The sequence below is a fragment of the Semicossyphus pulcher genome, unplaced genomic scaffold, assembly GCF_022749685.1.
Source record: "Semicossyphus pulcher isolate SPU_LCO1_2020_fin unplaced genomic scaffold, fSemPul1.0.p SCAF_21, whole genome shotgun sequence".
NCBI lineage: Eukaryota > Metazoa > Chordata > Actinopteri > Labriformes > Labridae > Semicossyphus > Semicossyphus pulcher.
In genome coordinates, this window is record NW_027211695.1 from 742253 (window position 1) to 768889 (window position 26637).

A 26637-nucleotide genomic window follows, 5' to 3' on the forward strand; every position below is an offset into this window, starting at 1 on the left:
TTTACTACAAATAGAAACCAGAACACTTCCTGTATTTAAATCCGGTCGCGCGCAAATCTGTAAATAGAGATTACTCATCGACACGCAGCAGATCACAAACGTACTGCATCTTTATGTTTTATGTTAGTGTTGTATGTCAAAGATTCAAAGGTGTGAAAGTTGTCGGCTGAAGCAACAAACTCACAGCAGCAGTTAGCTTTAGAGCTGCTGGTGGGTTGATTTAGTCACCTTTGCACACGGCTAAGCTAACTGCTTCCCCTGCTTAGTGTTATTTATGCTAAGCTAAGTTAGTTATCCCATGTCTGCAGCTTTATATTAAACATACAGATATCTACCCATTTCATTTTTGGCAAAAAGTAAATTCATTAGATGTTGAACTATTTATTTTTGTTTGGTTGTGATGAAGAAATGTACACAGAAAGATATTTTATAGGTTAAAGCTGAACTTTGCGGCTCTCTCTCAGAGACAAACTGTTTCTATATGACCTCAAACTTATTGAAAGTAGGCAACAGAAATGTTAAATGAACAACTATGAAGTGTATTTACTGCTTCTCCTGTCCTCACATGATCTCATAACCATCCATGCTAACAGAAGAGAGAACACACGTTTTTTTAAATACATTTATTGTATCACCTCACCACCGTCACGTCCTCGTGTTCTGCTGAATAGTTAAATGACATAAATATAAACATAAACTGTTCTAAATGAGCCCGAACACTGTGTCCTGATATCTGCTCATCCAGTCACTGACTCCGCCTCCTCCTCGGCTCCTCCTCCACTGTGTACTCAGCCTCCTCCTCTCTCGGGGCCTCTGGCTCCGCTCTTTCGTGGTCTTCAGACTCTGAGACCCCGGCCCCCTGCAGCTCTTTGGGCCCGGCCTCCAGGCGGAACAGGGTGGGGACCTGACCCAGGACGGGGTTGTTCTCCTGGAGGCCGGAGATCCACTGGTTCAGGGTGGACTGGTCCCCCTGACTGGTCATACACATGGCGAAGACCGGCCCCTCGTCCACTGGAGACAAGACACACACACACAGGCTGCGTCACACACACAGGCTGCGTCACACACACAGGCTGTGTCACACACTCTGAGTTTAACATAGAACCTGAGGATAGCGCTGGATCTCTTACAGTCGTCCACATCGAAGCTCTCCTCGTCCCCCAGGTCTCGGTCGTAGTCCAGGTCGAGCTGCAGAGGAAAGTCCAAACACCTCTCTGGATCGTAGGGCTCCTCTACCTGCAGGGCGACACAGACACACCTGTGTGAGGTCTGAGCTGTGAGAAGAGCTGCTGGAAAGCATTAAATATAAATATATATATATATATATATATATGTATATTTATATATTGTGTCCCTCCCTGTAAACAATGTGTATATATATATATATATAGAGAGAGAGAGGGAGCTGGTTCCTCTGAGTCTGTTTCAATCATTCCCAGTTTTCCTTGACAGGCGATAAAATCCTGCACATCCTGTGTAACAGGGTTTGCACACCTTCTCCTCCTCAGGTACGGGGTCCGCTCTCAGGATGTAGTAGTACACACACGTCTTCCTCAGCCACAGGGGGAACGGACCCTCCACAAACACCGGCCGGCTCAGGTTGTGTTTGGCCAGCAGCTCCATCTGGTCGGGGCTCTGGATCCCTGCAGTCATCGGGGGGGAGGAAAGAAGCACAAAGAGCTAAAGTATAAATAAACATGGATATGATCCTGTCACTGTGCTGATTAAAAGGAGAGGCGGTTACTGTCAATTCATCTGTTACAGTTTCCCTTTAAGTGAAGCTTTAAATCATGCAGCGGAATTATCTAAAGACAAAGATATCTAAAATTAAAGCAACATATATGATTTATATCTCTCATGATTGAACAGTTGAACTCGGACACAATGATTGAAATTCCATGAACAAGGGAGAAGTGACAGTGACGAGCGCGACGGTGTTGTAAAACTTCTTAACTATCTTCAACTGAGAGCGCAGCGACGAACAGCTGATGCTGAGGACGCTGAACTGCACCCTAAAGAAGTACATGTTTAGTGTTTACGTGGTGGTTTAAATAAAGAAGGGGTACTTGACTTCATCTGACAGCTCAAACTGCTTTAACCAATAAAACACAGGAAGAGTTTCCGTACCTACAATGTGTGGAAGAGTGACCTGCTCTCCGCTCTCTGTGACGTCTGTGCAGGGCAGCTGGAGGGACGAGGAAGTAAACACACATTATGTTTTCAGCAATGATCATAATGAGTTAAACACACAGGTGTTCCTCATGAAGGTGAAACAGTTGGTTAATTCTCAGACTGGAAAAATCCACCTGAGCAAGTAAATTCAATTATTTCCACATTGAAGTCGAATCCAAATCGTGTGTTTGTACCTGGTAGACGGTGATTTTTGCGTCCCGGTCACCAGCGATGCGGGTCAGGCTGAAGCGAGCCAGGTCCACGGGGTCCTCCGGCAGCTGGTGGGGGATGGGGAAGGGGTTCAGGTGTTTGAACCTGGGGAACCAGTACATGAGACGCTGGTACTTCCTTATGGGGTGGCTCTTCTCTCCAAAGATCTGGACCAGCAGGACTTTGGTCTCCACGTTGGGCATCAATCCTGAAACACAAACATTCAGACTGAAGATGCACAGACACCACCCAGGAGGAATTCCAAAGCTTCCATGAACACTGTTCCAGACACCCACCATGGTTCTCCATCTGCTCCAGGAGCTGCACCCCGCACTCCTGCTGCCGGGGGTAGTGGTTGAACATTCGCTGGATGAAGTTTCGGGGTATGAACACCTCTTTGGGGAACACATCGAGCAGCCTGTTGTAGACGCTCAGGTCGCGCTCCACGCCGAACTCCGGCATCTTCTTCAGAGCAGCGTAGATGAACTCTACGTGACCCCGCCGCCTCACATCCCTCTTGATGAAGATGTCGACCACCTTGTTAAACGTGGCCTTGGTTTTGGCGTCTTCAGGCACCTGCTCAAACAGGCCATCCTGTGTGACCAGAGACGTGTCCTTCTTCTTGTCCTCCTCTTTGATGAACTTAACAGGTGGAGTCTTCGCACACGCCGGGCTGCGGTGGAAACGCCTCAACACCTTAAAGGGAGAATTACTTCTGTTTATATGAAGGTTTTTTTACACTTTACAAACACGATGAGAGAAATTCTGAGATTGCACAACAAATAAATGCTGCTCTGAATGTATCTAGAATAAAAGTCTGGACTCAGATTATCAGTTAAGGTCTGGCTCATTCTAATAATGCCATCTTCATTAAAGGGCTAATATTTTGAATAGAGTCTGGCTGCTGGATGCAGGGCCTGGTTTACCTGATGCTGGGTGTTGTGTAAGATGCTGGGCTGACTGGAGGAGGCTGACTGGAGCACAGCACCATACTGGGCAGTAGACCTGGCTGACTGGCCCACCAGTCTGAGACTCTGCAGCTGCTGCAGGCAGCGGGCACACTTCATGGTCGAGACATCACAGTGACAGACAGAAAACAGAGCTGCAGGGGAACAATGAATATGACAGATCTATAAACCTGGTGATTTTAAGCAGCAATCAAGGAACTCTGGTAAGTCTATTTTACTACATTGATGTCAACAAATAGTTGTGATAAAGACTGAAGAACTCTTTAACTTTTACCTAAATAAATAAAGTAAAAAGAACATTCTGTGTAGTTTTATGTAAACCGAACTAAAGAGAGGCTTTGCTTAAATCATAAACAATTTCAGTAAACGTCTCTCGCGTGTGAATATTTGTCGAGGGTTAAGAAATCCTTAAAATTACACATTGTTAGATTAAGTTTCGCATATAAGAGGGCGCATTAGATCTAGCTATTATTAAGAACTTATGTTGTTTAAACAAGACTTATGTACATCTTATACAGACATATGTTACTTGTATATCTCCTACTTAATACCCACCATCAATGTTGACAAACGTAGAGAGAAATTTGTCTCCTTCAGAAATCTCTCTCCATGGACGCCTCCATGTTGAAGAGCCGGCTGTACATCCGGGTCCTTCACTTTTTCGTTCCCCCAAACGACAGAAACATTATAGCACGAATTGTTCCGTCGTTCCCAGATTTGGGTTCTTTACATAAAATTAACGTGTTGGGGTTTTGAATCGGCGTGAAAATTCATCTAAAATCGTATAAAGTGTCATAAATGTGTTATAAATATTTTGTCACATAAAGTAAGCTCTTGCCGTTAAGGTAAACGATCAGCTCATGTTCTCCATTTTATTATTATTATTTTTACTAAGCGTATTTAAACAAAGGTGTGACAATTAAAAACGACTTAAAACACGAAATTAATTGAATATTTCTTTTTTTCTGACCAACTGAATTGAGAAGTGGTCTGCACTACGCCGCCCTGCCACGTGGTGGCGCCAAATACCTTCCAAACAAACAACGCCTTTATTTATTTGACAGGCGCGGGGGTGTATCCTGAAAAAGTTGTGTTTTCTTGTTTTTTGTACTCTACATGTAGATACTCTTTATTGAGTTATAGTGATAGATGACTTCAACTATTAGAGAGCGATAAAATATGCAACTGATGGAAGTCTTGACATTTAAAATGCATCTCTGCACGCTGGCTTCCCCGGGAATAGTGTAAAGGTCGCCAAAGTGAGGTACAGGGCTTCCGGTGGACGCTAAACTTATTTTATGATACGATTTCTTTGGTTAGATTTTTATTAATTTAATATTTTTTCATACAATACTACCCATTTGTCAACATGGGGGATTGTATTTCTTATTACTTTTAAAATGTTTTCAACTGTTAAAAAACAGAAGTATATAGTTATGCTCTTTGAATACATTCCTTTCGAGCTGTGTATATCTTTACATAGACATCCACTCACTGGAGTCTATATTAATTCGACATTTACTGAATTTTCGCTAATTATATTGTTCACAACGTACTTTACTTGTATTGTAAAGAGGACGACCTAACTCTACTTCTCTCGACTTCCGGTGTTCTTGCTGCTAACCCTGGCAGTTTGACTCGAGTCCCCGAACAGTGTGTGATTTCTGACACTCCTCTTCCAGCATGGAAAACACACCTCAGTCCAGACTTTACCCCTAGAAAAACTTCACACAATTCAAACTTCGGATTATGGATTCTTCTACGAACAGTTTGGGTGAGTAAAGCATTGAAAGCGTCTTTTGTTTGTGTACGTGTTAGGTAGAAATTTTAATTGACAACATTGTGGAAACTTGACTTCGGATATGCCGCTCACATCGTTATGGAGGGAACACCTTTCCAAACTACTTTTGAAAAGTTGCGGATAATTGTTGTTTAGCTTTTCGGCAATGGTACTTACGCTAAACAACATGACTAAGAGCATTTTACAAAACTGTAAACTCTTCCTCCTCATTCGGCATACTCTTCATCTTTCATTTATTTTTACATTTGTCATGAGTCAGCTTTTAATTTCATAATGCAGTTTTTTTTGCAGCGCTCGCTGCAGGACTCCTTTGAATATTTTGGTCGAAAAACAGACGAGCTTCTACAAAATGTTGACATTTTAAGGAAGTTTGGTGTTGCTTGTGGCTTTCGTTGCACTAAGCTACTCATGATTCAGGATTATAGCTTTAACATTTTCCATTCTGTTTTTTCATCAATATATTTGTCGTCAAACACCGCCCTATAAACTTTCTGCAAATACCGAAGGAAGCGCTTTCCTATCGGTGCATGCAGTGTTGCAAAATTGACCAGAGCTCTTGTGCAAGTGTGTAGGTGTGTGCTGCACATCCTGGTGTGTTTAGTAAACATCTGCCATTTACATTGTCTGTTGCTGGCAAGTGTTACTTTCAGCGCGTGATCGATTTGACTTGAATTCAAACTCTTGCTTTATGTTGGCACGCGGGCTCAAGTCAAATTTGAGGCGTGACCACAACGTTTTTTTTTAAACTGTGTTTGTGAATCTGGTTGTGTTTGATTTAAAACTGCTGCAGATTCTCTTCACTTTATGGAACATTTGTTTTTTGTTAAAATGAGCGTTTTGTGAATGAGGTTTGGTGCGTGAGGTGCAGCCACCGTGACAGACCACCTGCAGCTGTCAGGAGATCAAAGAAAACACTGCTGCCGTCACGTTAAAAATATAAAACAAGTTTATGTTGCATTTCTAACATTCTGCACCGTATGACCCTTCGACATGCTGTCCACGTTTAGGCTCAAACATTTGACTAAAATATCGTCCACATCTTGCTCTCCCACGCTGCTGTATTTAAGAGTGGCTGCTGCACAAAGCTGCTTTTGTTGCACATCTGCAGGCCCTCACTGTCCCACCTTGTGTGCTGATGTTGTGTTTACTTGTCTTGTAAAATGTCGGGCCGGCGAGGCACAAGGGAACAGTAAATAACACATGCGGATGCTCGCCAGCATCTGTGAGGAAACCTGCAGTGTGTCAGAGCTGCAGGGGGCTGAGGTGTGAAACACAGTGTGGACAGCACCGCTCTTATTCTGTCTGTATGAGTAACTTTATGTCACTCATGCTTAAAAATGGAGGTGATTTAATCTGAATTCAGCTAATGTTGCTGTACATGCCCTCCTGTGTGTGTTTCACCGTCAGATGACTGGATTACTTAATGTGGAGTCAGATGATGTGAAGTCACAGGCTGCTGATGCTCTGATAACAACATCAGCTCTTTGCTCCTCCCGTAGTGTCCAAAACATTTCTGCACACGTTTGGTAACAGTGTTACTCAGACTGCAGTTTCAAAATGTCAGACAACAGCTTTGACACGAGGCCGTGTGATCACATCAGGCCTGCAGGATGTGAGTGTGATCACGTTGTTCAGGAACGATATGAAGTGCGATAAATAAACGTGTTAAAGAGTGCACATTAGGTATACCTCTGCTGCTCTGCATGTTTGACACAACACCTGTGTGTGCAACACGTCCAGTCTGAGAGAGAGCCGGGGCTCCACCTGACAGGTGCACCTGCACCACATGCTGAGTTTTCTTATTGATTGTGATCAATTCAGACTCATGAGTTTGTTGTGAATGCTCACACAGCACTTCATTCCTAAACTCTTTACACATGCAAACTAATGTTTTCACTTTTATCTACCATCATCTACACCAGGTGTGGGCAACCCTGCTCCTGGAGAGCTACCTGTCTGCATGTTTTAGGTGTCTCCGCACTCTAACACACCTGATCTGAATGATCTGCTCGTTATCAACCAGCTGAAGCGTCTCAGGGGATTGCTAACGAGCGAAACATTGGAATCAGGTGTGTTACAGTGCAGAGAAACCTAAACCATGCAGGTATGTAGCTCTGCAGGAGCAGGGTTGGTCACCCCTGATCTACACCGTTCGGGGTCGTGGGGGGGGCTGGATCCTATCCCAGCTGTCATTGGGCGAGAGGCGGGGTTACACCTGGACAGGTCACCTGTCAATCACAGGGCTGACACATAGAGACAGACAACCTTTCAAGCTCACAATTATAGTCACCAGTGAAGCTAACGAGTGTGTTTGGACTGTGGGAGGAAGCCGGAGCACCAGGAGGGACCACGCGCATGCACGGGGAGAACATGCAGACTAACACAGAAAGGCCCACTACGTCCGAACCGGGAATCGAACCAGGAACCTGAACCTGCCTGAATTCTATCTAATAATGCCAAAATATTTATAATGGAGCGTTTGTTACAGTAACAGATCTTTGTGATTGATCGTAACAAATGGACACAGATACCATGAAATGATAAATCTGACGTGTGTGTGACCTGATGGACGTCAGAACTGAGTCACATGAGGAACCAAAATGTTCCTACATGACATCAAACCACCACAAAATCTGTGCCGGAAAACTGACACGTTTATGGTCTGTAACGTGAACATCATCAGGTCTATGGACGTACTATGGTGGCCTGTAATGGACATAAACATGGCAGAGCATGAGGAGAAAAAGTGGAAGATTGCAAAGCGTCCGTTTGATGTGTCGTCTGTATTTAATGTAAGATGAGGAACAGGTTCAGTGTTCTCACCGTCTTCAGCTGGAGGTTTACAGCGCTGTGTTTGTGTTCCAGGATCTAATCTGACTTAATGTGTGTCATTTCATGATAACTGACGCGTCTGATCGCTCAGATTAGCCTCTCATGGAAACGCGATCAGATCTGGGACAGGGTGCATGCTGTGCAGAGATCAGCAGGAAGTTGCCTCATTTTCCCAGAATGTTGTAAAACGGCTTCTTGTGGAGGAGCGGGCGGGTTGTTCTGCAGGCTGCAGGGAGAGAGACGCACGCTTCCTGTGTCCCAGAGCTGCAGGCTTCCAAACGTGGCTCTTAGAACAGGTGACGGCACCTCGTACCTGTTCCATGTCGCTCTGCATGATCGCCGCCTAAATGATCATCAGGATTATTTTTTACTTTCACATTTAAATAAACAGATCAACACTTTCAGCTCCATTCGTGCTGCAATTAGGCTCATGTACAAGACTTAAAATCAGCTTCTTTACCTGAATGTGGTGCATCATGGGTAGTTTCAGTGCGTCTTGGACGTGGATTGGACGCAGGAACTGTCAGATTTCACTCCGGGACGTTCAATAACAGAGGATCTGAAACGAGCAGCAGACGATTGAGTGATGTTGTTGAAAGAAAAGAAACGATAATCCACGTTTCTGTTCCTGAAAAGACGTCGACACAGACGGCGTTCAGGGTCAGGACTGAAACTGTGTTTGCATGAAGCTCCATCAGAAGCACACACACACACACACACACACACACACACACACACACACACACACACACACACTGTGACGTGGATCTAAAGCTGCTGTGTGATCAATGGTTTCATGTCTGCTTATTAAATCAGTAACTGTAAACCTGCTCGCTCAGTGAGCTCATGGAGCTGCACAGAGTGTGTGTGTGTGTGTGTGTGTGTGTGTGTGTGTGTGTGTGTGTGTGTGTGTGTGTGTGTGTGTGTGCGCGTGTGTGTGTGAGGCAGCGTGTCGACCTGCTGCAGCTGTGAGCTCACACACCGACCGTCTTCTGTTATTTTTAGAGGCTTTTATCCGCTAAGACAGTCGAGCATCCGGCAGCGTACCAACCACGCAGGCCGACTGAGACCTGCTGAGGAAGCTGAACAAGAAGCTGGACGGCTGCGAGGACGCAAAACATGTAATGCAACTCAAATCAGAAGAGAGGACGACTCTGTGCAGCGTGGTGGGATTCATCTCTATTTACAGACTCTACATACAAATACAGAACGTGTAGGGGCGCCCGGATTTTAGTACAGGAAGTGTTTCTGTTTGTAGTCCGAGTAGTATTGACCAATCACGTATCAGCAGGCTGCGGCGTACGCAGGAAAAAACAGAGAAGAAGCAGGCGGAACATGATCCTCCGTAACGACATCACGACTCCGATCGGCGTCATATGACGACGACTTAGCTTCTTATTAATCTCTACAAACAGACTCTGCATGCTAACTGCTAACAATCTGTTCTACAGCTAACATTCAACTTCTGTCGCAAAAGCTGTTTTAGCATTTAGATTTCCCTCAAATGCATCATAACTGATGACTCCGCCCTCCGTCTCATGTCACAGTAGTGTTCTGCTCCTCGTGAGGACAGACCTGACAAAGCTTCATGTTGAATCTGTTTCTGTTTGGGCTTCATCCCGCTGCAGTCAGCCAGAGTGCAGCCTCTGTGTAACTTCCTGTTTACAGTGAGACTGAGACTCAGCACAGACAGATGAACGGGCGCTCCTCCGGGGGATGGGACGAACCGAGAGAGGACAGCGTTTATTTAGACACATCTGGAGGGAGAGTTAACCTTTGACCTGAACACACGGTCGCTGCTCGAGCTGCTGACTGGACTGTAAACGATGCAGCGCATGGAGGAGGACGTCCTTATCGCTAAACGCTGGCTAAACTAGAATGCCCGAAAAGTTCGCCGTCTCCCAGAGGACACATCGAGGTCGGACGTTAGCCGATGGTTGTCGTCCGTTAACCGGTTTTGAGGCATCAGGATTTTTCTTCTTTAAACATGCAAAAACTGCATTTTGACGAGAAGCAGGAAACAAACAAAGCTGCTGTGAAAATATGATAATTTTAATATTAAAATAATGCATTTATAATAACAATAATAATAATAATGAGTGTGTGCAGCAGCGTTGAGTTTTCTTCCTCTTCAGGCAGAAACGTTTGACAGTGAAACGTTGTGCGTCAGTGTACTCGACCACAGCCAGGAAAATAAAGCCGCCTGTGTTATTTAAAGTTGTTTTTTGAGGATTCAATCGAACTTTAAAATCTTCGTCTTAGTTTAGAAAAAAAACATAGAGCAAGATTTAATGTTGATTTAAAAAAAGGTGTTTTAATGACAGTCAAATGATGCTCATCTGAGCCGTGCACATGCTGCAGCCGGTCTCTGGAGGAGCGGGGGAAGAGAAAGTGTTTCTCGGAGATGATGCTGCTCTCGGTTTCACTTCTCAGACTCTCGTGCAGGGGCGGACAGGAAGCAGAGCGGCGGCGAGGCGTCAAAATCAAAGGAGGCAACGTAGAGTGGAGAGGTTTGGTGGGGGACGAGTGCCGTCTGTAGGTGGTTGAGGTGATTATGCAGGTTAGAGAGAGAGAAGAGGAGTGGGTGGGCGCCCTGAGAATATGGTGCATGTGATTATTTAAACTGCTGCATGATACACGGATAGCTGAGCGCCGTTACATCCAAATAAAAGTCTTTGTCTGTGGGGACGTTTGGAGACGTGGCAGTGACCGCGATGACAAACAGATTTTCTGCAGATAAAAAGAAAAGCATGATCTGCTGCTTCCAGTCTGCTGCTGGCTCCGCTCCTGGACGGATGAAAAGGGACGTTTTTGTAAACTTGAACATCAACCAGTTGGACGAGAAACGCTGTAAAGCTGAGGCTCCACAACAGACTCCCATGAGTCCAAGAATGTGTGGCTGTGCAGCTGTCAGGCAGCCAACCTCCCACAAGACCTGAAACAACCCCGAGCTCTCCGAGAATCACAAACCAACACAACATTTGTTTTCTCCTCTTCAGAATCGACTGCTTCTGCTTCCCCTTCCTTTCTTCAGAGTAATTTGAGACGTGAGGCTTTTAATCTGAAAAGCAGCAGAGATAGACCTTTTTGTTACAGAGGAAGATGATTGTTTTAACCACACACAGACGTTACATCGCTCTCTGCACACACACCAGACTCCATTCAGAAAAACACTGATTTAAGCTCACAGGACACAGGAGCTGCTGCTCTGCTGCTGCCTCGAGTGTTTAGTTTGTTGTGTTATTGTGTGACTTTGGGGCTTTAAATGGTTAGATCAGATCCAACACTTTATTAGTTCAGCACACAATAACACAACCAAATTGTCAGATCAAGGCAGAAACTCTTCATGTCCTGAGAGGTAAAATCACTGTTTTCATCAATGGAGTCTGGTGTGTGTGCAGAGAGCGATGTAACGTCTGTGTGTGGTTAAAACAATCATCTTCCTCTGTAACAAAAAGGTCTATCTCTGTAGGGATCCTTTCTGTCATGTTGTCACACACTTAGAAGAACAATCTGAGCCTGTCAGTGGAAACAACAAGAACTTTTAGTGGACGACCTTTGACCCATCAAGGATTATGTTGCAGCCATTACAGCCTGTTTCACTGCAGATCTGTCTCTTGATATTCCTATTTTTTAAATATATCTCTGTTTTTTAGGACAAATAATGCTGTGAAGTCTCCAACACTGTGTTCTACATGTGCACATTTTCATCAATAGATATAACAGAAGCTTTACCTTTACTATGTTTCTGCCCTTGAGGTGTTTGTACGAGTCAATAAGAAGCAATAAGAGTCTCTGTTCTGCCATGTTTGATCTGCACGCATCATTTCCTGTCAGCCTCTCTGCTGCTTCTGTGCAGGAATGTCAGATTCCTCCGCCTTCAGTGGAAACACAGAGAAGCTTTCAGACGAGCAGTGAATATGAAACCCAGCGCTGGGACGCAGAATGCAGATTTTCATGGTTGTGTTGTCGTGTGAACACGGTGGTCGTATGGACCGATCGAGTCCGAATATTAACCAGAATTCCAGAGAATTGGATGCGGATCAAATTCATGCTTCCCATGAGCCGTTGCCAAACAGCGATGAGTCAGCCGCAGCGACGACTCGTAACTGAAGAATGAAAACAAGAAAAGCAGACGCTCAGATGAGAGCGGGAAAGCACTGGTGCATGCAGATACGTGTGTGTGTGTGTGTGTGTGTGTGTGTGTGTGTGTGTGTGTGTGTGTGTGTGTGTAATGCCATTAGTCTGTTGATGTGTGTTTGCATATGATCTGTGTCTGACTGAAACTGGAGTTGTAACAGATCTCATCATGTGTCACGTTTGGTTCCAGTTTATGGTCACAGATCACCCTGTCCTGTATCCGCCCGGTACACTGAACCTGCAGCATCCAAACTCAGATCTGAGCCACTAAAATACGACCCTTTCTGAGTCATGTTCAACTTCCTGTTTTGGATTCTCTGCCGTCTTTCCACGCTCAGGACAAAATGTGACTTTGCAGACGGATGAGAGGAAAGCGAACATGATACCCAGTGTCAGGTGTGTTTCCACCAGGAGCCTCCAGGACGGCTTCACTGCTGCTCGTCCAGGACTTTCCAAACGTGTGGAGCTCTGGAGGGACAAACGGCATCCTTCAGAAAGATGTTGAGTTCACTTGACCTGTTTAGACCTGGAGGAAATGTGAAGGTGTACGAGAAACACCTGGAACAGCTTAAACTTGTACACTTTATAAACGATGCCACCAAACTTTCTGCTGTCGCCATGTTGGTTTTCTGGAGCCAGAAGTGACCATATTTGGAAGGGAGGGTGGAGCTTCAGAGGAGGGAGGGGTCAGCAAACGCTAAGATATCAAAGCTAAAGAGTCTGAGTCTGAGGCTATTCATTAGCTGCTAATGAGCACACTAATCTCCGCCCCCTTTCCGGCGCGATGCTACGCTCCGTCGGTAACTTCTGCGACTCCTCGTCACCTCAGCTACAAACTCCGCCCGTCTCCGTCCGAGCAGTGCTCGAACATCGTTCCAAATCTGTCGGTGCTGAGTTTAATACGACCTAACCTAACCAGACTTACCCACCGTAGCATCTTCACTGGTTACTAACCCTGTCTCCGGCGCGTTTGTGACGTCAGACGGTGACGCAGCAAAAAAGAGATCGACAGGAGGATACTTCACTGGCAATGGGAAAAGAGACAATCAGCATCTGTAAGCGGGTCTTCCTGGGTCTGAAAAACAGGCGTCAACATGCTAATTTTGGTGGTAAAGAGGAATGTTTGTGGTGGCATCTGACCGAAGATGTTTAATTATCAGATCAAAGAAGCTCAAGAGAGCTCGGGGAACGTAGCGGACCAGGTAACTTCAGACACTATGACCCGGCAGCTCATCCTGACTCCCTGCACGGGCCACCACTAATATATCGATCGATGTCAAACACTGAACGAGCTCACAAGCAGGTACAGTGAGCACAGGCACAGATAGCTGCTAATCAGTGCTAACATATAATAAGTGTAGAAACAGTGTGTGAGACGTGTTGGACGGTCTGTTCGTCCAATAAAGCACACACACAGATTATCTGTCTGATATTTACATGAACAAATCTCCAACAGGCTCCAACAGCACAAACACGGCCCAGAGGTTACGTTCAGTGACTGAGTTAGCTGAGGGGACACCTGTCACTCAAAGAGGCCACGCCCCTAATGCTGCATCACTGTAAGCCTTAATATAATGTAAACAGGTGAGCTGTATAAAGATTCTCCCCGTACAGTTGTCATGAAGAGAGAAATGAGCTATAGAGACCCAAACTGTTTTTTGTACCAGGCTGTAAACATGTTTATTTCTGCTGTAAAGTTTAACATGGGGCTCTATGGGGACTGACTCACTGCTGGAGACAGCCTCAAGTGGACACCAGAGGAACTGCAGTAGTACAGTGTGTCACTTGTACAGCAGCACAGTCTGAAAGGAGCTCAGGAGGAGTCATATTTATAGTCCCCTGTGTATTCCAGGCGCTGTCAGTCTCGGTGTCCTGACCTGCACTCAGCTCGCTCTATAAAAAGACGAGACGGATCGAGGAGCGAGTTTTAATTTGGACATGAAATCCAGACGTAGCCTCCACATTAATGCTGCTGCTACCAGTCAAACCAGATCATAAAACACTTCATTAATCCAGTTCATGTATAAAACCAGCACACTGAGTACAGTAACTCACTGCCAAACGTCTGCAGAGACTGTGACTGCAGCAGGACGGGGAGCAGAGGGTGTGGTGGCACCAAACTGACTGTCATGTCCTCACAGTGAATACAGCGCGCACTCAGAACTTTTCCTGCTGAAATAATGACCTGGAAAACATTCCTGACATGCTCAAAGTGGACTCAAATAAGTCTGCAACATTTGTGCTGTCTTTATATACACGTGAGCAGGAGTTCAGACAGACTCTGTTCAGGGACAGCTAATTAGATTTTCCTCGAGGGTGAACTCATCAGTAAACAGCCTCTTTATTGGAGGACTGTAACTTCCTGTTTGGTGCAGCTCCCTGCAGAGAAATGACCAGATGTAGATAGAGAGATGTCCAGATACTCACAGCTGCTGCAGACGAGTCTGATGGGAGAAATCGTCCCATATTTCCTGTCCGTATGAATCGCTGAGTCGCCGTGCTACTTTTAGACGACGATGGAAAATCAGCTGGTTGGCTTCTTCAGCTGTGTAAGGGCCTGATGTCAGAGAGCCTGTAGATTAGACTCTTCATATGGTAGTGTTTGTACACTACACTTCACATGTACACATGCTGTATGAGATTTAAGGCCATGCATGTCAGCCTATCCACTGTTTAGTGAGGTAAAGCTTGTAGCAGGTGAAGATACCTGTGGGTAAGCTCGTCGAGTTGTGTGACTCTTACTCTGGTTTCCATCTCACCAGTGGATCTTCCTCTTTGACTGAAACTTCTCGAAGCCTTCTTGTCTTTCTTTGCCTCCAACGTCGGGCTCAGCTTCAGTTCTGCACATCGGCTGTGAATCCTCAAGGCGTCACTTTGTCTGCACTGATGTCGTCCATCTTTAAGCAGTGGTCGAGAGAGAAGCCACACCAGCAGCTCCTCAGTAGATCTTTGTATTGATCGTTGACATAGTTACACACCTTGTTCTTCTGCCTCTCTCTTACATCAGCAGCAGTAAAGCGTTGAAGGAGCAAAGAGCTCCAGCCGTGGATCCAGTGACTTCCTGACCGATTCTCTGACCCCTTCATGTTGCCAGGTTGGAATAAGATGCTTCACCTTCGTGTCCTCAGACGGGATTTAAAACCTTCAGCTGTTGTAGTTTCCTGCTGATCAGCGTCTCTCTGGCTTCCAGCTGTGAGAGAGAAAGTGACCCAGCCGCTGCACATGCGATGCTTTCTCTAAGGGAGCGAGCGCAGCGGAAACAAAGTGCTCTTTGATTATTAAACACGTTTATATCTTGTTCTATAAAGTGCTTTAGCTGCTGATGAAGTGATTCTTTTAAGTATTTAAAACTTCAAAAGAAACTTGTCTCTAAACGAACTCCTTTCCCTCATCATGAACTGAAACAGAAGAGCTTGTTACTCCTTTTTTATTTTTACTGCTAACTAGCACAGCAAAGCTAACATCAACTAGATCATCTCTTGCCAGGCATCAGCTTCTGAGCCTGGGCTAGTAATGAGCACGACAAGATTTACAACCAATGTGATCGCTAATTCTTAGGCTAGATATTAGCTTCTGTGTCTGCTAACTAGCGACCCGGCGCCAACAACCAACTGGATTGGCTTATTGCTGGACGTTAGCTTCTAAGGCTAGGTGCTAGCACAACAGAGCTGACAACTAACTGGTTATTGCTAGGCTGGACGTTAGCATCCAAGCTGCTTGCTAGCATGCAAAGGCTAGCAACCTGTCGCTTCTTGAGCCATACCTCCTGCCATAGTTTATTTAAATATAAGTCTCTAAACTCACTCCTACACCTCACCATGAACTGAAATAAAAAGATTCATTGCACCTTTTTTATTTTTAAAATGAATAAAACTTTAGAGAACTGCTTCATTCAGGACCGGTCGTAGGACAGATGGGGGATGGGAACTTGAGAAACATGTCAGTGTGATGGAAAAACAATCTGACGGTGTTTTTGTTACGGTGAGGTGAAGAGCTTTGTGCTGTTGATTAAAGCCGCGTTGACTCATTTTGCAAAGAAGTGTTGACAAAGTTCCTGCTTTTTTAAACATGTTTCTTTCTGTCGCTGGAATATTTCCATACAGCTGATGTTGGATTTCGGTCTGCAAACAAATCTTCCTTTTCGGGCTCGTGCTCATTTTCAGGACGTTAGCGTTGCCTGAAGCTTGATGGGTTAATCCAGAAGGATGCACAGCCTGCTCGTCACCTGACTGGACCCTGCACATTGAGGCTGTCACATAGAGATAAACTCACATCCTGCTGTAACGCGTCTGACTGCAGTAAATCCAGTCATTACTCAGATTCACATAAATAAATAAAAATGCACAGCGCGGACTCTCACGCTCTCTCTGTTACACTCCTCTCATGTTGCTGCCTGTATATTGTGGTGCAGTGGTGCACGTCTCCAGAGTGCAGTTCATCCTATCTTTGATCTGTGTGTGTTTGTGTGTGTGTGCCTGTCAGAAGGTAAATAGTGTTTAGCACTGTGTTGTGTGTTTACTGCAGACGTTTAGCTGTCCGTCACACTGGAGTCGATGTTTGATCCGTGTTAACTGTGAGAACGACGGAGCCGGCTTCTGTCCAACATGTTGGGAAACACATTTGTTTGTTTCTGCAGGTAGACTGAGGAGCGACTTGTGTTGGATGTGGTTAGCCTCACTTCTATGGCTCATTACCAGCATGACAAGCACAACCAACTATCTAGCATGCCGAGGCTAACCTTAACTTGACTGGCTTATTGCCAGGCTATATATCAACTTCCATGACTGGTCACTAGCACAGGGCTTACATCAACTTGACCATCTATTGCAAGGCTGGGCATTAGCTTCCGAGGCTAGGAGCTAGCACGACAATGTTTGCAACCATCACTGGATCACTAATTCTGGCTGGACGTTAGCTTCTGTGACTGGTATTTAGCATGCCGAGGCTAACATTAAGTTGATTTGTTGATTACTAGGCTATATATTAACTTTGATGACTGCTAACTAGCATTACAAGGCATCAACATCAACTAGATCATCTAACTGCAAGGCTGGGCTTTAGCTTCCGAGGCTAGTAGCTAGCACCATGAGGCTAGCAACCAACTGGATCGGCTAACTGTTAGGCTGGACAATAGCTTCTGAGGCTAGTGACTAGCACAACAGAGCTGACAACTAACTGGTTTGGCTTATTGCTAGGTTGGACATTAGCTTCCGAGACTGGTATATAGCATGCCGAGGCTAACAACCAACTCAATTGGCTAACTCTTAGGCTGGACGTTAGCGTCTGAGGCTGGTAACTAGCACCAGGAGGCTTACAACCAAGTGGATCGGCTAATTGCTAGACTGGACATTAGCTTCTAAGGCTAGTGGCTAGTGCAAAAGGGCTAACAATTAACTGTATCAGCTAATTGCTAGGCTGGACATTAGCTTCCAAGCTGCTAAGTAGCATGCAAAGGCTAGCAACCTGTCACTCTTTGATCCGTACATCCTGCCAAACCTCTACTGTGCGTGTGCGACCCTCAACAGAGATGAGATAAAAGTGAGATGTGTCACTCCTCACCTATTTCATAATCTCAGGAGGAAACGCTGTTTTAGTCAGAGGATCTTTGATAAGGACGTGATGTCCTCTCGATGCAGTCTGCATTCATCCAACACACCCTGTTAAGAGAGAACAACATGAAGTCCTCACTGAACACGACTCCTCACCACAACAACAGTGCTGAATTCTCTGTGGCTGCTGCACCATGAGCCAAACACAGAGAGAGAACACGCTGCAGTCTGGAGGAGGTTTCAGACTGTAATGTGTCCATCCATCACTGTCAGACTGCTGGAGCTGAGCAGGGAAACTTGTTTATTTGCTAACGATGTTTCCTCTTTGATGCTCCTCTCTGACTGATGGAGTCTTTCTCCTCCTCAGAGACAGGAGGCCCGCAGCAGGAACCAGCCTTCTGCATGTGTTTCTGCTTTTCTCAGCCTTTTCCGTCCTCGTTTCAGCCTCACAAAAGGAGGGCTGGAATGTTTTAATTGTTTATCAGGAGGTGGTGTTTGGCGTGGAGGAGTCGGGACGGCTGTTAAAGCATCTCTGTTAAAGTCTCACAGACAGGAAGGAGCAGGTTTAAGAGCGAGGCCTCGACACGGTTTATCAGGTACGTTTGTGTCTACATCAAAACTCTACAGGGTCGCGTTACAGGCTGTGCTGCGTGTATGTGTGTGTGTGTGCGCGCGCAGGGTGTCCGTCCTTTAAAGACATGTTTGGAGATAAACTCGAGATGAAAAGACGCCACCGTCATATCTGTACAGTAAACATGAAGCTACCACCAGCGCCTGGTTATCTTTGCTTTGGACAAAAACAGGAAACAAATGCAGACGACTAACTCCTCTGTAGCTGATTTCCTTTGAAAACGTCCTTTAGATTAATACAAAAACTATCACAGCTCGAGTTCTTATCTTCTTGAAGCTGACCGCTAACATTTCCTCTTGCATCATCACTCTGTACGTTTGTTTATGACACCATTCTGTTAAATTCGGTGAAAGATGTCAGAGAGTTGTGATCTGTCCGAGGGACGTCATGGATCGTCTAACCCTGTTTACAACCGGGCCAAAATAAAAACCCTGAACTGCTAGAAAATAACACGTCAGGCCCCGAGTGATGAAGACACGAGTCCCTGAAACACACGGGGGGGAATCAAACGGGTCCCCAATATAAGTGTTGAACTCGTGTTTGATGTTGGTGCGATGAGGTCATAATTAACTGATATAGTCACATACAGGACTGTAAAGGTTTCAGGTAGCTGTCTCCGTCTCGGTGCTTCGAATCAGTCTGTTAAAACAGCTGCAGGGCACGGCTCACATCAGCTCACATTATAATTACTGCTCGCTTGGGCAGTTTTTTTTTAACGTAATTCTGCAGAATTTATTGTGAACCTTTCAGCATTTTGTGATTCAATGAAGAAGAATGTAGATGTGCTGCTGCTGCTGCTGCTGCTGGAGTCTTTGGTTTGGTCCGCTCTGCAGAGCAGCGGGAGGAGAGGACGACAGAGTGACTGACAGCAGAGAGCTGACAGGAGATGCAGTAACGCACGTGTACATTTTGTACTTTTCTCTGTGTGTGTGTGTGTGTGTGTGTGTGTGTGTGTGTGTGTGTGTGTGTGTGTGTGTGTGTGTGTGTGTGTGGTTTCACTGGAAATTCCCAACGAGCTGCTCGAACAATCACTTCCTTCTTGCTGTGCTTTGGCCACTGGCCCGAGGTCTCTGCTCAGGCTTTTACTTTGACAGACGCGACAGGAAGTGAGCAGATCTGCAGAGGTCAGAGAGCGCCTCTTTTATCTCTTCTCGTCCTTTCAGAGTGTTTGTGTTCTCTGATTGAAACAGAAGCTGCTGGTGATTAATGACATCAGAACATTTATAAAGACAGAGAAGTATACCGTTAAATTAAGCGATATAAAAACATGAGTGAGGTGCTGAATATAAGAAGAGCTGTGATTGGTTCGTAGAAGATAAGCGTGCTGATTTCACGTACAGTAACAGCTCAGTGTGTCCTTATCGACATGAAGGAAACCGATAACCAACAACAGACCAGTGATACACACAGTCCCTGTGCTGTTATACTCTGTCAGCGCTTTCTCGTCCAATCAGAGCGCTTGTTCAGAACCAACTGTGTCTCTATGTTTCCGGATATGATTGTGTGGAGGATGGAGGGTCACACCAGGAGAAGGCAGCGTGCAGTGGCCCAATTTTAAAAGTCCTTATACAACAAGAGTCTGTTTGAACATCAACTTGTTTCTTTGCTTTACTCTGAAAAACTCGACAGTTTCTGCAAATAAAAGACTCGCTGAGAAGATTTGATGTTTACAATAAAACTACATTCATGTTGCAGCGATCCAAACACTGTGTTCTGTTTGGCCATCATCTACACCACTCATCCTGTTCAGGGTCGCGGGGGGCTGGAGTCTACCCCCGCTGTCATTGGGTGAGAGGCGGGTCACACCTGGACAGGTCACCTGTCGATAACAGGGCTGACGCTTTCCTCAATATTACACTTTCCTGCCAAACTGAGCGCGTTGATGCAGGTTTGACCCGCTGATAGATGCCGATTGTCTCTTTTCCCATTGCCAGTGAAGTATCCTCCTGTCGGTCTCTTTTCTGCTGCGTCACCGTCTGACGTCACAAACAGGAGACAGGGTTAGTAACCAGTGCAGATGTTACGGTGGTTAGGTCTTTATTGTCTCTGTCACTCATTCAGTCTGTTTATCAAACTCGGCGCAGACACATGTGGAACGATGTTCGAGCGCTGCTCGGACGGAGACGGGCGGAGTTTGTAGTTGAGATGTTCTGATGGAGCATAGCATCGCGCCGGAAAGGGGGCGGAGATTAGCGCGTTGACACAGGTTTGTGTTCCCATCAATGCCGATCGGAGCCGAGGCGATAATTACCCGGGTCTACTGCAGAGTCATGTGACCCGGGTCTGAATGCGGATTGTAACCTTTCACACTAAGCCGGCTGTTAGCGGCTGTTAGCAGGTGTTAGCAGGTGTTAAACCCTGCTCTGTGATTGGCTGTCCTGATTAGATCATATGGTTGGTTCATCCCTCCTACACTGTAAGAAGGAGTGCGCTGGTGGATTAATGTTAATGTTAACGTGTGACAGAGGGACCCTCCGCCGCTCTCCGTCGCTGTTGTTAAAATATGAACTCACTATGGATATATATGTATACAAATAAACCAATAAATAAACAGTAAACAAACACCTGGTTGTAATCAAACACGTCCCTGTACCTTGTGAACATCATATTCTTTGGTTCATGTTGGTCGTCCCTCAGCTCATCATTCAAACTGTTCCATCTCTTCACCCCACAGACTGAAACACAGAAACTTCTCTCGGTTGAGCACAGCCCAACATTAATGAAATTAAATAATCCCCTTAAATCGTAACTTCTCTTTCAGTGAATTTTTGTATATTTCCTGGCACTTCCTTATTTTGATGAAACTGTTGTTCCTGAGAATCTGTTACACTGAAGGAAAAAGTCTGAATCATCATCCTGACCTGCCAAAACCTCCTGGAGGCCTCCGGCTGCTTTTACATCACCGAGCTGGCAGAGTCACACAGTCACACACACACACACACACACACACACACACACACACACACACATTCTGGACAGAACCAGCTCCGTCCTACATTTGCAGAACCGAGTCTCTGCTGAGCAACAACAGAGTCTTTGAGAGGCTCCACACATCGACGTGTTTCATTCCCCAGCAGCTAACCAGAACTTCTGTGATGTAAAGTGTACATTATTAACATTAAAGGTGGAACACTACCTGCAGAACTCAAAGTGGATCCTGTGTTGGATCAATCTAAACTCAAAGTGAAACACTTCGCTCTCTCAGCTCTGTCGCCTCCTCTGTTCTCTGTGCAGATGACGTGTCGGCCGACAGCAGCGCAGAGTTCCCGGACCGAGCGTCCATGATGGAGGTTCGTCTGCAGGCTCAGGAGGACGAGATCACGCTGCTGAAGTCCTCATTGGCCGACGCCCTGCGGAAGCTCCGCCTCCACGATCAGCTGCTGCCGTTACTGCAACAGCAGCTCATCGCAGGTGAGGAGATGGATTTAAAGATGGCCGACGTGTCTCCTCCTCCTCTTGTTGGACTAAAGCTGGAGGGTTTAGAGGAGAGAGAAATATATACATAAAAACAGAACAGATTACAAACACTCTGAATAGATAAGAAAGAACTTCCTCTGTAAATATAAAACAAACCTTTGTCCCTCAGTGAACCCGGCTGCTGCTCGAGTCCTGAACCAGGTGTGCTGCTCTGACGGCTGCAGCAGCAGGAAGCTGTCCTCCAGCTCGGCCGGCGACGGGGTCAGACGCTCCGCTAACAGGTATTGGACCTGCCCGGGGGGGGGGGTCAGACGAGGGGCCATCATTCTGTATGTCCGTACTGATGCATGCTGGTCTGTTACAACCTGGTTGTGTTTATTTGATGTGTGTGACCTTTGACCTGTCTCCAGCCACCTGTCAGACAGTGTGACCACGGCTAACGGCCACATAGGAGGCTCAGAGTCCCTGAAACAGAGACCTGCACCCTCCACACAGGACAGGTCCACGCAGACTGAGCCCCCCCCTCCAGACCAGGACCGGGTCCTCCTCTCCAGGAGGGTCCAGAGCCTGAACCTGGAGGACGCGCTCCCAACGGGGGAGTCTGTGCTGGAGGGGACGCGGGCCAAGCTGCACCGCGTGCCGGGCCTGGAGGAGGAGGAGGAGGAGCAGGAGGAGGATGAAGAGGGAGGGGGGGAGCTGAGCTGGACGTCATCAGTGGAGGAGCCCATCCAGCCCACCACCATCAGGGGGCTGCAGAGGGAGGAGTTCCAGGACGGGAGCTGCTCCCCGGAGGAGCCCAGCTGCGCCTCCCCCTCAGTCAGAACCCCTGAGCAGAACCCCGGCCCCCGCTCCGGACCCCTGTCCCCCATCCAGGAGGGAGAGAAGAAGCCTCTGTGTGTGACCTCGCCGCCCTCCCCCCTCTCCTCCGCCGTCCTCATCCTCTCTGTATCAATGATTGCATGGCTGATAACCGAATCATGTGTAACTGATTTAGCTGTGTGTGACTGCAAACCCAGCGGAGCTGCAGAGCTGCAGAGCTGCAGAGCTGCACGGGGAAACATGCGGAAACATGCGGAAACATGCGGAAACATGCGGAAACATGCGGTCCGGGGAGCATAGCGGGATTAATATGAGTCAGAGAAATGATGCTGAACGCCGTTATGATGACAAACTTACAACAATGACTCACGACCTCGAAACTAACAAGGAACAAACTGATGTTTGTGAATCTTTCATAAATGACAATTAATCACTTTTTATCTCTATAATCAGATTTCTCTTGAAATACTAAAATAGATCGTACAAGCATTTTAATATATTCAGTAATGTCTTTATATCTCTTATTTTTCCATGAAACTGAGAAGCCGACTCAAAACGATTTCTTTAGCATCTTAAAATGTTGATTTTCGTATCTCAAAAATTAAGAAACTTTTTCAAATGATGACTTTATTAATTTATATAAAATACTGAGAATCTCAAAATTAATCAAAATATTTGGGCGATTTAATCAAATTAAATAAATGTGAATGTTCTGTGACTCAAATTATTGAGAAACTGAGAAAACAAAAAAATATTGATTTACTTTCTCGCATAAATGTTTGCATCTCAGAATCATAAAACATTCAGATAAAAAGCACAAAATATCTCAAAATAATCCGATTTTTCTTGAGATAATATCTCATTATTGATTGTGCTAAAAGTTATGTCTCATAATGTTAAAAAGATTTCTTACTTAAAAAATACTCGGAGTCTTAAAATGAATGAATGAATGAATATGACAGCACATCTCAAAATATCAGAAGACGTCAAAAATGAGAGATTTGGTAGATTCAGATTTAAATTACTTAATTATCTCAGAATGTTGAGTTTGAATATCTTATATATATTATATTGACTTTTTCTGAAGGCCAAAGTTGTGAGAAACGTTGTGTTCTTACCTCAAAGTAACTTTGTTAAAATAATGAGACACTAAAAACTTAATTTCACAACATTTTCATAATAAAAAGTTTTTCCATCACGTTTGCATTAACGGCCTCCGTCTGTTCTTCAGAGTGAGCGGAGGAAAGTGGAGGGGGTGTAATGACACGTTCAGTCGTCGTGTTCGCTCCAGCCTCCGCGCTCTCGCCTCTCCGTGTGTTTGAGCAGCAGGGAGGGAAACAAAAAGCCTTTCTGTGGAGCATAATGGCGGCCCTCGTGCACACTGAGTGACACATCCCAGATTAACTTCACGGCTCGCACAGGTTCGAGCCCAGTGGAAAAAGTGACGCGGGGGCAATTGAACGCAGAGAAAAGACCACAGCGGGGCTGGTGTTTCAGCATGTTTACACTGAAAGAGAAAGGTCAGAAAGAGGCGATATAAAACGTCCAAACTGCAACATCACAGTTAATATCCATCAAGAGAAGCTGCCCTGTGTTACAGCTCCACAGCCGCCTCAGAGGATCACAGCTGACGGCTCTGTAAGTCGATGCAGATGTGCAGATCAGCTGGGATTTGCAGGAACACACAGACTTCCTTAAATCGACCGTTTTTTCAATGCACTTCTGCACTAATCATTCTTCAAACAAATCAAGGATCTGCTGCATGCTGTGATTCGTTCTCCAAACTACCAGAGCTCTGCTGCTTTTGTTTACTCGTGTGTGTGCTCGTGCATGCATCTCTTCTTTTGTTTCACTTCCTTGTTGTGGCTTGTAAAGACGGTTTTTTTTATTGGTGATGGGTAACATAAGCTGCTCTGCTCCCTCCGCTCAGCTCCGACACGCCCCTCCATGGAAACAGGAGGTACTTGGACAGTTATTCCTCCTCCAGATTCAACACTTTATTTAAAGATTAGTGCAGCAATATGAGAGGAGGAGGAGGAGGAGGAGGAGGAGGAGGGGGTGCAACGCCAGCTGGGTTTCACTTCCCTGATCTGCAGCCAGTGACGTGGATAAACGCCAAAGGTTTTTTTAGTCTTGTAACACTTCCTGTGGTAGAACGGCATGTCACCAGGAAACAGGGGGTGTGTCGCAACAAATGCTCAGACAATAACAGTTTGGTTTTAATTAAAACATGGAGGCTTTGTTTCTCAGTGTCAGACCCTCAGCGTGAAGCTCTCCTCCTAAGGGCCGATAAAAGAACCAACATTTAGCAGTATTTTCCTTTTTTCTGTCAGTGAATCATCAGGTTTATTTCTGAGGTATAACACAGGATAAGTAGTAGCAGATGCCTGAATTTTAAGCTAGCACGGCATTAGCTTATTACATCTCTGTAGGTCCAGCAGCGACGGATACGGCGCGCAAGGCGAGGAATCATTGGATGTCAGAATTGTGCTAATGCTAGCTGTACGAGGGATTATTTACTGGATACACTTTGTAAGGTTTTGTTTTTTAGACGTTTTCTCACATAAAAGTGAAAAATATTCAAACAATATTCAAACAATTCCTCCTCCTCTCCTGATGTATTCCCTCAGTAAACATGTTCCTAATGAGTTTATGGTCTCAGTCTCTAGTTTCAAGTCTTCTTCAACACAGCATGATGTTCATTTAGTCACTGATGCTCCCATTGAGAGTCACACAGACCAGGAGGAGGGGAGGGGTTAGGGCGGGGCTACCTGTGATTGACAGGTCGACCTGAAACTTCAGCGTTCAGTTAAACTCACTACATTTAGTTTAAAGCCAAAATTAGCAGCCAGATTAATATCACAAGATTGTTTGGATTACAGATGCACCTTGCTAACCGAGCTAGCATTGGTGAAGCTAATGATTAAGCTAACCCCTCCCTCCTCTCCAGCTCCACCCTCTCGTCCAAATATGGTCTCAAAAAATGGCAAACTTAAGGTTAAAAAACATTAGTCCAAAAACCAGTGTGTGACATCACTGTGGCCATGCCCACTTCTATACACAGCCTATGAGATAAACCTTACCTAACCTACAGCACAGCAGGGTTCTGTGGGTCCAAGACTTCTGCTGGTGCACGTCTCTGTGTCCGTGCAGCTCTCACACCGGGTGTTTTGCATGCATGAACAGTGTTCTTCTAACTGCATCCACCTGTGTGTGATCTACAGTCTGTGTGGTGTTCACGTCTGACTCCGCTCTCTGGTGTTCAGGGTTCGGAGGAACAGCGAGAAACTGGGGAACCCGGAGAAGCAGAGGAAACGTCTGGACAAGAAGGCTGCGTCCTCGGCTAACCTCCTCACCCGCTCCCCCAGCCTGGAGAAGTGAGTCAGTGTGCTGTAAATCACAGCCGTCGCACACACACACACACACACACACACACCTCTCATATCTCCTCACAGAGACGCAGGCTGGAGCTCTGCAGGCCCAGCTGAATAATAATGAATTCCTGTAACGCAGTCTGAGCGTCTCAGTGAGGACCGATGCATTCAAGTGTTTTCTGTCTCCACAGTCGAGCCAAAGAGCTGATCGCCGGCGCAGGTGAGACATCTTTCACTTTACTTTTCCCCACACGACTTTTTCTGTTAGAATCTGTTTTGTTTACGAGATCAAGTTTTTGGAGGTTTAGCTGAGCGGTTAAATCACGCGACCCTTGACCCTTACACAGAGGCTACAGTCCTGGATGGAGCGGCCCCGGGCTCAGCTCCCGCCCTCGGCTCTTTGCTGCGTGTTGTGTGTAACTCCTCGCACTGAAGAAGAGCAAAAAAAACTTGTCAAGCAGACGAAAATGTTGCATGCAAACAAACTGAATTCTACACAGTCCGGTTGTTTAAATGCAGACGTGTGCACACCTCTGTTCGACTGCAGGTGTGCACCTGAACACTGCAGTAACCGATGCATCCCTCGGGGGCTCTGGGAGTCAAAGACTTAAACTGAAATTAGATTTGCCAAATCACCATGATGTGATGATAACACAATAATATAACAGTAGTTATACTCTGTGTCTGTGTGTTGATACAATATTACATATATCACGTATGACAT

General features: G+C 45.8%; 2 protein-coding genes across 3 annotated transcripts in view; one reads left to right on the forward strand and one right to left on the reverse strand.

Moving 5' to 3' along the window:
* Nucleotides 1-614: 614 nt before the first annotated feature.
* Nucleotides 615-3993, reverse strand: ecsit (ECSIT signaling integrator). 2 transcript variants are annotated; one of them, XM_069672431.1, is made up of 8 exons: nucleotides 3906-3993; nucleotides 3309-3484; nucleotides 2679-3078; nucleotides 2367-2590; nucleotides 2128-2185; nucleotides 1495-1643; nucleotides 1131-1236; nucleotides 615-1011 (listed from the first exon to the last, which is right to left on the reverse strand). In XM_069672431.1, exons 2-8 carry the CDS (start codon nucleotides 3447-3449, stop codon nucleotides 746-748), a joined length of 1344 nt encoding a protein of 447 aa, XP_069528532.1. In that variant the 5' UTR covers nucleotides 3450-3484; nucleotides 3906-3993; the 3' UTR covers nucleotides 615-745. The 2 variants fall into 2 exon arrangements, with proteins under 2 accessions (XP_069528532.1, XP_069528533.1); XM_069672432.1 differs by having other exon boundaries at nucleotides 758-1011; nucleotides 1106-1236.
* A 1020-nt stretch (nucleotides 3994-5013) lies between these two features.
* Nucleotides 5014-26637, forward strand: part of eml3 (EMAP like 3) — a 40229-nt gene continuing 18605 nt past the window's right edge. The window contains exons 1-6 of the mRNA XM_069672190.1: nucleotides 5014-5124; nucleotides 21538-21714; nucleotides 21890-22001; nucleotides 22131-22613; nucleotides 25806-25916; nucleotides 26105-26133. Of these exons, the coding sequence (XP_069528291.1) occupies nucleotides 5100-5124; nucleotides 21538-21714; nucleotides 21890-22001; nucleotides 22131-22613; nucleotides 25806-25916; nucleotides 26105-26133 (937 nt within the window). The 5' untranslated portion in view covers nucleotides 5014-5099. The remainder of the gene's footprint in view (nucleotides 5125-21537; nucleotides 21715-21889; nucleotides 22002-22130; nucleotides 22614-25805; nucleotides 25917-26104; nucleotides 26134-26637) is intronic.

Bases quoted from the DNA above. Each gene is read 5' to 3' on its own strand.
- ecsit (XM_069672431.1), bottom strand. From the start codon at position 3,449: ATGAAGTGTGCCCGCTGCCTGCAGCAGCTGCAGAGTCTCAGACTGGTG. The intron at 2,591-2,678 runs GTGGGTGTCTGG...TTTGTGTTTCAG, and splicing joins GGAGCAGATGGAGAACCATG to GATTGATGCCCAACGTGGAG. The intron at 1,644-2,127 runs GTACGGAAACTC...CGATGACTGCAG, and splicing joins CACTCTTCCACACATTGTAG to GGATCCAGAGCCCCGACCAG.